We start from the raw sequence: 11710 nt of genomic DNA on the forward strand, positions 1-11710 counted from the left end.
TTTGTGATACACTGTACATCACAGTGCTAATTAATCATATAGCTGCTACAGGGTTTACCCACATCAGATCGAGGGTCATAGTTTTGCATAACCCCAACATAACATCTGAGAACTTAATAATACCAGACCAACAGAAGCCACCATCAGCCAGAACAACACCAGTGACAGAGACCAATACAAGCCAAAACCAGACCAGTAAGAGCCAACACTGTACCAGTAGGAGGCAGCACCATACCAGTAAAAAATCCAATATCAGACCAGCAGATGCCAGCATCAACCAGCACAATACCAGCAACAGAGTCAGCAACAGACCAATAGAAGCCAACACTAGACCAGTAAGAGCTAACACTGGACCAGTAGGAGGCAGCACCATACCAGCAAAAGCCAATATCAGACCAGCAGAGGAATACCAGCAACAGACCAACAAGAGGCAGCATCAACCAGAAAAAAAACTAGCGACAGACCAACAGGAGGCAGCATCAACCAGCACAATACCAGCAACAGAGTCAGCAACAGACCAATAGAAGCCAACACTAGACCAGTAAGAGCTAACACTGGACCAGTAGGAGGCAGCACCATACCAGCAAAAGCCAATATCAGACCAGCAGAAGCCACCATCAACCAGAACAATACCAGAGTCTGCAACAAACCATCAGAAACCAACAAAACCAACACCAGACCAGTAAGAGCCAACACTAGACCAGTAGGAGGCAGCACCATACCAGTAAAAGCCAATATCAGACCAGCAGAAGCCACCATCAACCAGAACAATACCAGTGATAGAGTCAGCAACAGACCAACAGAAGCCAAAACCAGACCAGTAAGAGCTAAAAATCAGAACTTTTTGACTAGATGAATGTTGGGTTTTGGCTCTGGCTGTCTATATTTTACATTTCACAATATAAATAAGGACTGGTTGGTTTTCTTACCAACCAAGTAGAAGCTACATCTGATACAACTCTGATTGTTTGAAGATCCACAATGAACCCGGTAAAATTTGGTATAGACGGTGCTTGGCTGGAATGAAAACTCTTTCTTCTGTTTCTTTCTTCTTAATCCCCCGGTTTTCCTCTGGGTGCTCCAGCTTCCTCCTATGCGCCCAAAGATGTGCAGTTAGGACAATCGGAGAGCTACTACAAATGACCTCAAAGTGTGTGTCCTGTGATGGACTGGCGACCTGTCTGGGGTGTTTCCTTGATTTCCCCCAGTGAATCAGACCCACCACAAAACAGACACTGAATGAATGAGTGTTTTGTCTGGAGTAAATTTAATCCCCTAAATATCCAGCGTTCTTCTTCAACCTTGGCACTCATAGAGAGGTTGAGATTTCCGGACTGAACCCACATTAATGTTGAATTAAACTATCTTTTTACAGTATAATCCCATTATAATAGCATACAGATGATTGTTAGTGCTGGTAGGGGGTCTCCTGCATGCATGGGGTGGCTGTTAATCCATCTGCTATGCCATTTCAACTCCCATTATGGCCTTAATGACATAAGAATGCAGTACAAAGAGTGTGTGGGTGCTGCCAGGCCCGTGGTATTAAATACACAACAATAGTCATGCCTGATAAGTCCGACTAAAGACATTCGTGTTCATCTGATTCATCGTCTGCCAGGATCTGATTATGTTAATGTTTTTTTTGGATAATACTCTCATGTGGTTAACGGATTAAATATCAAGTAAGTTAAACTTACAGCTTAATGATAAAATACAAGATTCAACAAGGCGAATAATGAGTCACGCCCGCTTCTCTTTCTTTACCTGTCTGTCATTACCTCTTTCATCCTGAAAACCCAAAGCTTAGTGGGACTGAATCATGTTAAAGAGCGGCTGTGGAGTGATGGTGAGGTGAAACTGGTGGGAATATGAAACTGTATAAATATTTAACTCTGTATAATGAGCAGAGAGATTTCTTCTGATTATTAATGAACCCACAGGGATGTGTGTGTTTCTCAAAGACAAAAACACACACTTATGTTGGATTTTTAGAGTTTAGCCTCGGAATCTTTCATGGATTTAAAAAATAAAAGCCAATCTAAAAATCCAGCCATACAAGTAGGCAGTATATGGCTCAATGTGTGTGTACACTGGACTGTGAGCTTGTTGTGCATTCCATTCCATTCCAAACCATTAGTGTTAGTTAATATAGAGTCCCTCTCCCTTTTATTTTCATGTTTCATATTTCACCTCAACCTTCTCTGCTTTAGGGGCGTCGTACGATGGCTGACCCTGCGCTCTGACCCCAGCTTCCAAAACAAGCTGGGATATGCGAAGAAAGAATTTCATTGTACCTAACACCTGTATATGTAAAAGAAAATCTTAAGGTAGTTTAAATAATAATAAAAAATAACATATAACAGATCAAACTGAATGTCAGTGTTAGTGTTAGTGAGTGTATGGGGTCTCAAGCATTGAGTGGCTATTACACCTTATTTAGTTATTAAGGCGGCACGGTGGCTCGGTGGGTAGCACTATCGCCTCACAGCAAGAAGGTCCTGGTGATCAGACACCCTTCAGAGTTTTCTCCTTTAGACTGTAGAATTGAGAATTGTAAAATTAAGACTTAAAAATGTTAGAATATTACTGTGGGGATTGACGTCAGCATTTAGAATAAGCTTCTTTACATGTCTCACAGCAAGAAGGTCCTGGGTTCGATCCCCAGGTGGAGGCGGTCCGGGTCCTTTCTGTGTGGAGTTTGCATGTTCTCCCCGTGTCTGCGTGGGTTTCCTACTGGAGATCCGGTTTCCTCCCACAGTCCAAAGACGTGCAAGTGAGGGGAACTGGAGATACGAAATCATCCATTACTGTGTTTGACATTAAACTTGTGCAAAGTGTGTAAAACATGACGGTAAAATCCTAATAAATAATATTTATTTAAAATTATAAAATGTTCTAATAAAGGGCAAATAAAAACAAACATAGATAAATAAGCATTTGATTAATTTATTGATAAAGCTTCAATAATATAAAATATTAATCAGTTTCTGATCTATTAACGCTGCTTATGCTGGGCTGTAAGGCCACGCCTCCTTCTCTCTGATTGGCTGCATTCTTGCATATGTAATGAGAGCAGGAGATAAAAGGAGCTGCTCTGAACGTAACCGCAGCGGTTAGAAGTGAAACTCGAGCTGGTCAGTCGTGTTAAACCGAGACTGAGGAAAATGTTTTATTCTTTTATTTATTATAGTTTTACTACAGGATTATTATCATTATCATCATCAGTGTTTAACAGAGACAGGAGGACACCAAACCTGTGAACTTTATCAGAGCTGAAAACTTCGGTTTGGTTGCGGAGAAAGGTAAGAGACTGTGTTGTTAGCCAGCTGAGTAGTTCAGTGTGTTGCTTTTTTATTATTACTATTATTATCGCAAAACATTTCTCTTGTTCTTACTGCCTTGCTTAATCGTTAAGAGCTTATTCATGTATTATATCACGTTTATTACAGTTTCTATACGTATCAGGTCTGGTGTGTTTATTAGTGTTCTGGCCCTTTAAACTGTAGGAATTTGTTCGTTTTCAACAGCTGATTCAGCCTGGTCAAGGTCGCTGGGGCTCCGATGATCCCCTAGAAACACTGGGTGCAAGTGGGAATAGAGCCTGGACAAGGGTGTCAGTCCATCACACACAAGTCACTTATACTAGGGACGGTTTAAATCAGCCAATCCACCCTCTGCGTGATGAAACCCATGATGACATATGTTTATTTACTCACTCACTCACTCACTGTCTAAACCACTTATCCAAGGGGGGGGGGGGGGGGGGGGGCTGGAGCCTATCCCTGCTTTTCAATGGGCGCAAGGCACACAGTAACACCCTGGACGGGACGCCAGACACACACACACACACCCACACACACACATTCACCTATAGAGCAATTCAGTGTCTCCGGTTACCTGACTGCATGTTTTTGGACTGTGGGAGGAAACCCACACAGACACGGGGAGAACATGCAAACTCCACACAGAAAGGACCCGGACCGGCCCACCCGGGGATCGAACCCAGGACCTTCTTGCTGTGAGGCGACAGTGCTACCCACCGAGCCAACGTGCCGCCCTTATGTTTATTTATGATTTATTAATATGATTTAATGATGTGTTATGCAGTTTGTAGCCTTGAAGGATGTTAAAAACACGACACAAATACAAACGTGTTAGTAAAATATACAAAGCAGGTAATTAAGAGTAAAATCAAGTGTTTTAACATTTGAAACTGGTGTAATCGAGGTTCTTAAGGCCAAACCTGGGGATATAAAATCTACTTTATTCTGAGGTAATAAAAATATGATCACATTTAATAGTTAAATAGTTGATTCCTCATGTACCAAGATCTCAAATCTTTGAGACGAGATAATTGCAGCCTCATTGTATGTAGATGAAACTACCAGAGGCATGAAAAGTGTGTGTGTGTGTGTGTGTGTGTGTGTGTGTGTGTGTGTTTGCAGCTTCACACACCCAACTTCTCTGGTATTACGAGATGCAAAATCATGCAAAAATGCAGTCGCACACCGGCATTGTTTTGGTGCTTTTGTTTTGGAATGCTCTCACATTTCTTATGGGGACTGTGAAAGCTTTGGGCTATCAATCTAAAGGTTGTCGGTTTGAATCCAGGGTCTGTGTTATGCTATGCAGCCACTGTTGGGCCCCTTAACACTGTCTGCTCCGTATTGTACTCGTGTATACTCCTTGTTTCTACACTCACTGTCCATTTTATCAGCTCCACTTACCATATAGAAGCACTTTGTAGTTCTACAATTACTGACTGTAGTCCATCTGTTTCTCTACATGCTTTGTTACCCCCTTTCGTGCTGTTCTTCAATGGTCAGGACCCCCACAGGACCCCCACAGAGCAGGTATTATTTAGGTGGTGGATGATTCTCAGCACTGCAGTGACACTGACATGGTGGTGGTGTGTTAGTGTGTGTTGTGCTGGTATGAGTGGATCAGACACAGCAGCGCTGCTGGAGTTTTTAAACACCTCACTGTCACTGCTGGACTGAGAATCGTCCACCAACCAAAAACATCCAGCCAACAGCGCCCCGTGGGCAGCGTCCTGTGACCGCCGATGAAGGTCTAGAAGATGACCGACTCAAACAGCAGCAATAGATGAGCGATCGTCTCTGACTTTACATCTACAAGGTGGACCGACTAGGTAGGAGTGTCTAATAGAGTGGACAGTGAGTGGACACGGTGTTTAAAAACTCCACTCATACCAGCACAACACACACTAACACACCTCCTAAATAATACCTGCTCTGTGGGGGTCCTGACCATTGAAGAACAGCATGAAAGGGGGTAACAAAGCATGCAGAGAAACAGATGGACTACAGTCAGTAATTGTAGAACTACAAAGTGCTTCTATATGGTAAGTGGAGCTGATAAAGTGGGACAGTGAGTGTAGAAACAAGGAGGTGGTTTTAATGTTATGGCTGATCGGTGTATACTGTATATGACAAGTAAATATTAAGATATGCTTTCTATTCCCCCCATTAATGATGTATAAATGATAAATATACGTATTGAATAATAATATATATATATGAATTTTTTTTAGATCCAAGATGTCTGTGAGCAGCCACGAGAACCGGAAGTCCCGGTCGAGCGCCGGCTCCATGAACATCCACCTGTTCCACAAGACCTCTCACGCCGACAGCCTCCTCACTCACCTCAACCTGCTCCGGAAGCGCTGCGTCTTCACGGACGTGGTGCTGCGAGCCGGAAACCGGGCGTTTCCCTGCCACAGGGCGGTCCTGGCCTCCTGCAGCCGCTACTTCGAGGCCATGTTCAACGGCGGACTCAAGGAGAGTCGGGACGCCGAGGTCAACTTCCACGACTCGCTGCACCCGGAGGTGCTGGAGCTCCTGTTGGACTACGCCTACTCGGCCCGGGTCATCCTGAACGAGGAGAACGCCGAGTCCCTGCTGGAGGCCGGGGACATGCTTCAGTTCCTCGACATCCGCGACGCCTCGGCCGAGTTCCTGGAGAAGAACCTGCACCCGTCCAACTGCCTGGGCATGATGCTGCTGTCGGACGCGCATCAGTGCGCGCGGCTTTACGAGCTCTCCTGGAAGATGTGCCTGGCTGATTTCGCCGCCCTGTCCAAGAGCGAGGACTTCCTGAACCTGCCCAAGGACAAGGTCCGAGAGCTGATCTTCAGCGAGGAGCTGGAGGTGGAGGACGAGAGCGTGGTGTACGAGTCCGTCATCGACTGGGTGAAAGCCGACGCCCGCGGACGCCTGGACGACCTGCCGGACCTCCTGCGCTGCGTACGCCTCGCCCTCCTCCCGGAGACCTACCTGCTGAGGAACGTGGTCTCGGAAGATCTCATCATGGAGGACAAAGTGTGCAGGGAGATCGTCGAAGACGCCGTGCGATGCAAGATGAAGATCCTGCAGAACGACGGCGTGGTCACCGGTTTCTGCGCCCGTCCGCGCAAAATCAGCCAAGCTCTGCTGCTCCTGGGCGGCCAGACGTTCATGTGCGACAAGGTGTACACCATCGACCACAAAACCAAGGAGATCACGCTCAAAACCGACCTGCCCAGCCCCAGGAAGGAGTGCAGCGCCTGCGCCATAGGGTGCAAGGTCTACGTCACAGGAGGGAAGGGGTCCGAAAACGGCGCCTCCAGGGACGTCTGGGTCTACGACACCTTGCACGACGAGTGGTCCAAGGCGGCGCCGATGCTGGTGGCGAGATTCGGGCACGGCTCGGCCGAGCTGGACCACCTCCTGTACGTCGTGGGAGGGCACACGTCTCCGTCGGGGTCCTTCCCGGCCTCGCCGTCCGTCTCCCTCAAGCAGGTCGAGCAGTACAACCCACAGTCCAACAAATGGACCCTGGTGGCGCCCCTGCGCGAGGGCGTGAGCAACGCCGCCGTGGTCGGCGCCAAAAACAAGCTCTTTGCGTTCGGCGGGACCAGCGTGAGCAGGGACAAGTACCCCAAAGTGCAGTGTTTCGACCCGTGCGAGAACAGATGGACGGTGCCGGCCACCTGCCCCCAGCTCTGGCGCTACACGGCCGCCGCGGCTGTCGGGAATCACGTCGTGGTCATCGGCGGCGACACGGAGTTCTCGGCGAGCTCGGCGTACCGCTTCAACAGCGAAACGTATCAGTGGACCAAGTTCGTAGACGTCACGGAGAAGCGGATCAGCTGCTACGCCGTGGCCTCGGGGAACAGACTCTACGTGGTGGGGGGGTATTTCGGCGCGCAGAGGTGCAAAACCTTGGACTGTTACGACCCCTCTACGGACTCGTGGGACAGCGTCACCAGCGTTCCGTACTCCCTCATTCCCACTGCGTTCGTCAGCACCTGGAGGTACCTGCCCTCCTGAGCACCAGGGGACGTGACCAGGGGTGAGTACCATACCTAAAATCATTCATCAGCAGGCAGCTCAGATGGTTTTATACCCTACACCCCCCCCCCCCCATATGTTTGCACTAGCTGACCGCTTCTTTTCATCTGCGTATAGAGAGCCGTATTGCGCACAGAGAAGGGAACACCTTATTTTAGTCTTAATGTTGGGGTCTGATGTCCCCCTTTTTGGGGTTTGATGTTCTCCTTTATTAAAATCTGATGACCCCCCTTTTAGGGTCTGATGTTCTCCTTTTTGGGGTCTGATGTTTCTCATTTTTGGGGTCTGATGTTCTCCTTTTTGGGGTCTGACCCCCTCCTGTTTGGGCTCTGATGTTCCTCCTTTTTGGGGTTTGATGTCCCCCTTTTTGGGTCTTAAGGCCCCTTCTTTTTGGGGTCTGATGTTTTGTTTTTTTGGGGGGGGGGGGGCTCTGATGTTCTCCTTTTTGGGCTCTGATCGCCTTTTTGAGGATCTGATGCCCTCCTTTTTGGGGCTCTGATGTTCCTCCTTTTGGGGTCTGGTGTTCCTCCTTTTGGAGTCTGATGTTCTCCTTATTGGGGTCTGATGTTCATCTTTGGGATCTGATTTCCCTAGTTTTTGGCGCTCTGATGTTCTCCTTTTTGGGGTCTGATGTTCTCCTTTTTGGGGTTTGATGTCCCCCTTTTTGGGTCTTAAGGCCCCTTCTTTTTGGGGTCTGATGTTTTGTTTTTTTGGGCTCTGATCGCCTTTTTGAGGATCTGATGCCCTCCTTTTGGGGCTCTGATGTTCTCCTTTTTGGGCTCTGATCGCCTTTTTGAGGATCTGATGCCCTCTTTTTGGGGCTCTGATGTTCTCCTTTTTGGGGCTCTGACGTTCTCCTTTTTGGGGTCTGATGTCCTTTTTGGGGTCTGATGTCCTTTTTGGGGTCTGATGTTCTCCTTTTTGGGGTCTGATGTTCTCCTTTTTGGGGTCTGATGTTCTCCTTTTTGGGTATTAAGGCCCCTGCTTTTTGGCGCTCTAATGTTCTCCTTGTTGGGGTCTGATGTTCTCCTGTTTGGGGTTTGATGTTCCCCTTTTTGGGGTCTGATGCTCTCTTGTTTGGCGTCTGTTTGGGGTCGGACTACAGTCCCGTACTGAAGCAGACAGGAACGTTTGTTTAAATCGTTTGGAAATATTTACTACAGTAATAGAGCGCTCAGTAAATCCTGTCGGCTGTATCGAGACGTGACGAGCGCTGATATTTTCTTTTTAAATGAAATGTAATGAGTTTAAACAGTAAAAGGGGGGTGGGGTGGGGTGGGGTGGGGTGGGGTGAGGGGTGTTAACATTCCTCCTAATAAGCAGGACAGCGTGTTCGGACCTGAGCGCCGCTCTGTAATTAGGAAATTCTTCCTTCACACCGTTAACCGACGTCTGTTTCATCCGACAGACTCATTAGTGCAGAAAACCGAAATCAGCTCATCTCATGTTACTCACAGTGTAATAAATCACTTATAGAAAGGAAACAATATGCGCCCATTTTTGCAATAACAGTTTAGGGAAGGTCCTTTCCTGTACCAGCATGAGCGAGCTCTATATAAACATGAAGAAAAGCTTCAGTGTCCTGCAGAGAGTCCTGACCCCAACACCACTCAACAGCTCTGGGATGAACCGGAACATCCACAGTGCCCAGCCATACAAATGCTGTCATTTTTTGATTCAGTAGGCACAAATTCCCACGGACGTACTTCAAAGTCTTGTGAGGAGCGGCTCACATAACGGTCACCCTGTTTTAATACAGAGGACGTCCAGCTCGACAAGCTAACGGTCAGGTGTCCAAATACTTTTGGCAGTATAGTAAACAGGCTTTTCTTACGTTCTAATCACAGCTTTAAGCTTCCGTTTCCTAATATTTGGTTTTCTGATCATATTATTCCACCCTGAGAGGAGCACGAAAGGAATTAAGGGCGCTCGGGTGGCACAGACCCGGCCGGGCGTCCACACAAACACTATCGGCCATGTCTGAGGGAGGGACGGTCGGACGAGGTCTCTTTGTGCTATCGCTGCGATATGCCATGCCTGGGACTGGTCCGGGCGCCTGTGCAAGTTTGGGGAGGGATGGCGGGTGATAAGAAGCGGTGGCGGATCGGACACGTGTCAGGTGGGTGCGTGTTGATCCGGCTCTTCTAGATCAGACGGGGTTACGCAGACGGCAGCGGTTTGACAGTGTAAACAACCTGAACAAACTTTGAAGCGTTCAGGCGGAGACGTGTCGGTGAGACCTCAGACGCTCCTCAGACGTTCCTCAGACGTTCCTCGGAGTAAACAGACGGACTGGGTGGAGACGCTTGGAATAATCAAGCCGGCGGCTCCACACACACTCGTCTCTCGTTCTCTCTGTCCCGACGCTTCAGACGATCCTGCTGGCCGAGTCCTGATCGTTTAAACCGTAACAGCAGAGGAGAGGAGAGAGCGGCGCAGAGAGAGAGAGAGAGAGAGAGAGAGAGAGAGAGAGAGAGAGAGAGAGAGAGCAAGAGGCTAAATTTGACTCGGGGCGAAAACACCAACCTAAAAATACCTGCTGCTCCCGGAGGCGTGAGTCTGAGAGGAATCCACCACGTCTACAGGTCCCGTCACGTCGGTTAGAGATCCGGTACCTGAACACGAGTCTCTTTCGCTAAATCTCAGTGATGATGAAGCTTCTTAGAGTCGATCCTGGGCACCTGACCGCAACCTTAAGCTAGAACAACAGCTGCTCTTCTGAGAAGCTTCTCACAAGACTTTAAAGTGCGTCTGTGTGTGGGAATTTGTGCCCATTCAGTCAAAACATGACATTGTTTGATGTTCCAGTTCAGTCCAGAGCTGTTCAGTAGGACTGAGGTCAGGTCGGAGCTTTTCTTCACGTCTTCATAGAGGACCTTCCCTAAACTGTTTCTTTAGACTTGGATGCATATTATTTTCTTTATATTATTAAATTATTACACCTGTTAGTAATTGTTCTAGATATTAGAACAATCCTTTTTGAGGTCTGATGCCCTCGTTTATGGCGTCTGATGTCCCTTCTTTTTAAAGGTATAATGCCCCCTTTTTATAGTCTGATGTCCTTTTTATGGTCTGATGTTCTCCTTTTTGGGGTCTGATGTCCTTTTTATGGTCTGATGTTCTCCTTTTTGGGGTCTGATGTCCTTTTTATGGTCTGATGTTCTCCTTTTTGGGGTCTGATGTCCTTTTTGGGGTCTGATGTCCTTTTTGGGGTCTGATGTTCTCCTTTTTGGGGTCTGATGTCCTTTTTATGGTCTGACGTTCTCCTTTTTGGGGTCTGATGTCCTTTTTGGGGTCTGATGTTCTCCTTTTTGGGGTCTGATGTCCTTTTTGGGGTCTGACGTTCTCCTTTTTGGGGTCTGATGTCCTTTTTGGGGTCTGACGTTCTCCTTTTTGGGGTCTGATGTCCTTTTTGGGGTCTGATGTTCTCCTTTTTGGGGTCTGATGTCCTTTTTATGGTCTGACGTTCTCCTTTTTGGGGTCTGATGTCCTTTTTGGGGTCTGATGTTCTCCTTTTTGGGGTCTGATGTCCTTTTTGGGGTCTGACGTTCTCCTTTTTGGGGTCTGATGTCCTTTTTGGGGTCTGACGTTCTCCTTTTTGGGGTCTGATGTCCTTTTTGGGGTCTGATGTCCTTTTTGGGGTCTGATGTTCTCCTTTTTGGGGTCTGATGTCCTTTTTGGGGTCTGATGTTCTTTTTGGGGTCTGATGTTCCCCCTGTTTGAGGTCTGATGTCCCTTCTTTTTAGAGGTATAATGCCCCCCTTTTGGTGTCTTATGTAAAAAATAAACATTAATGCTATTAAAATAGAGTGACCTCTGTGTGACCTTATGCTAGAACAGCCGCTCTTCTAAGAAGGCATCTCACAAGGCTTTGAAGTGTGTCTCTGTGTGGGAATTTGTGCCCATTCGGTCAAAATATGATGCTGGTTGACGTTCCGATTCATTCCAGAGCTGTTCTGTTTCTCTAAACCGAGCTTTTCTTAACTTCTTCGTAGAGAACCTTCCCTAAACTGTTTCTTTAGGCTTGGGTGCATGTGATTTCCTTTATATTATTGATTTATTACACCTTAGATAAATTTTGTCCGTGTGGTATATCTGGCAACCCGGATCGATGAGGCACGTACAGGCTTAGAGGATCAAAGAGAAGCCGAATGATTTAACATTTATAAAATATTGATTAGAAAATGCTCGTTTTATACTTCATACATTCACATAATATTATTATACTTCATACATACGATATTTTCTTTATATTTTCCACGTCGGCTCTGTTCACTATAAACACGGGAACATCGACAGTACCAGGAAATGATCTCATTATAAATGGAGCGTTTAGAGAAGCCGCCTGTGTGTGT

General features: G+C 47.0%; 1 protein-coding gene across 2 annotated transcripts in view; it reads left to right on the top strand.

The window, feature by feature from the left end:
- Positions 1–3127: 3127 nt before the first annotated feature.
- Positions 3128–11710, top strand: part of enc3 (ectodermal-neural cortex 3) — a 17508-nt gene continuing 8925 nt past the window's right edge. For both annotated transcript variants that reach the window (XR_010015141.1, XM_063013147.1), the window contains exons 1-2: positions 3128–3305; positions 5558–7356. Coding sequence is in view for 1 of the 2 variants with exons in the window: in XM_063013147.1 (XP_062869217.1) it covers positions 5565–7334 (1770 nt within the window). In the remaining variant the exon portion in view is untranslated. The remainder of the gene's footprint in view (positions 3306–5557; positions 7357–11710) is intronic.

The sequence above is a fragment of the Trichomycterus rosablanca genome, chromosome 17 (genome assembly GCF_030014385.1).
Source record: "Trichomycterus rosablanca isolate fTriRos1 chromosome 17, fTriRos1.hap1, whole genome shotgun sequence".
Taxonomy (NCBI): Eukaryota; Metazoa; Chordata; class Actinopteri; order Siluriformes; family Trichomycteridae; genus Trichomycterus; species Trichomycterus rosablanca.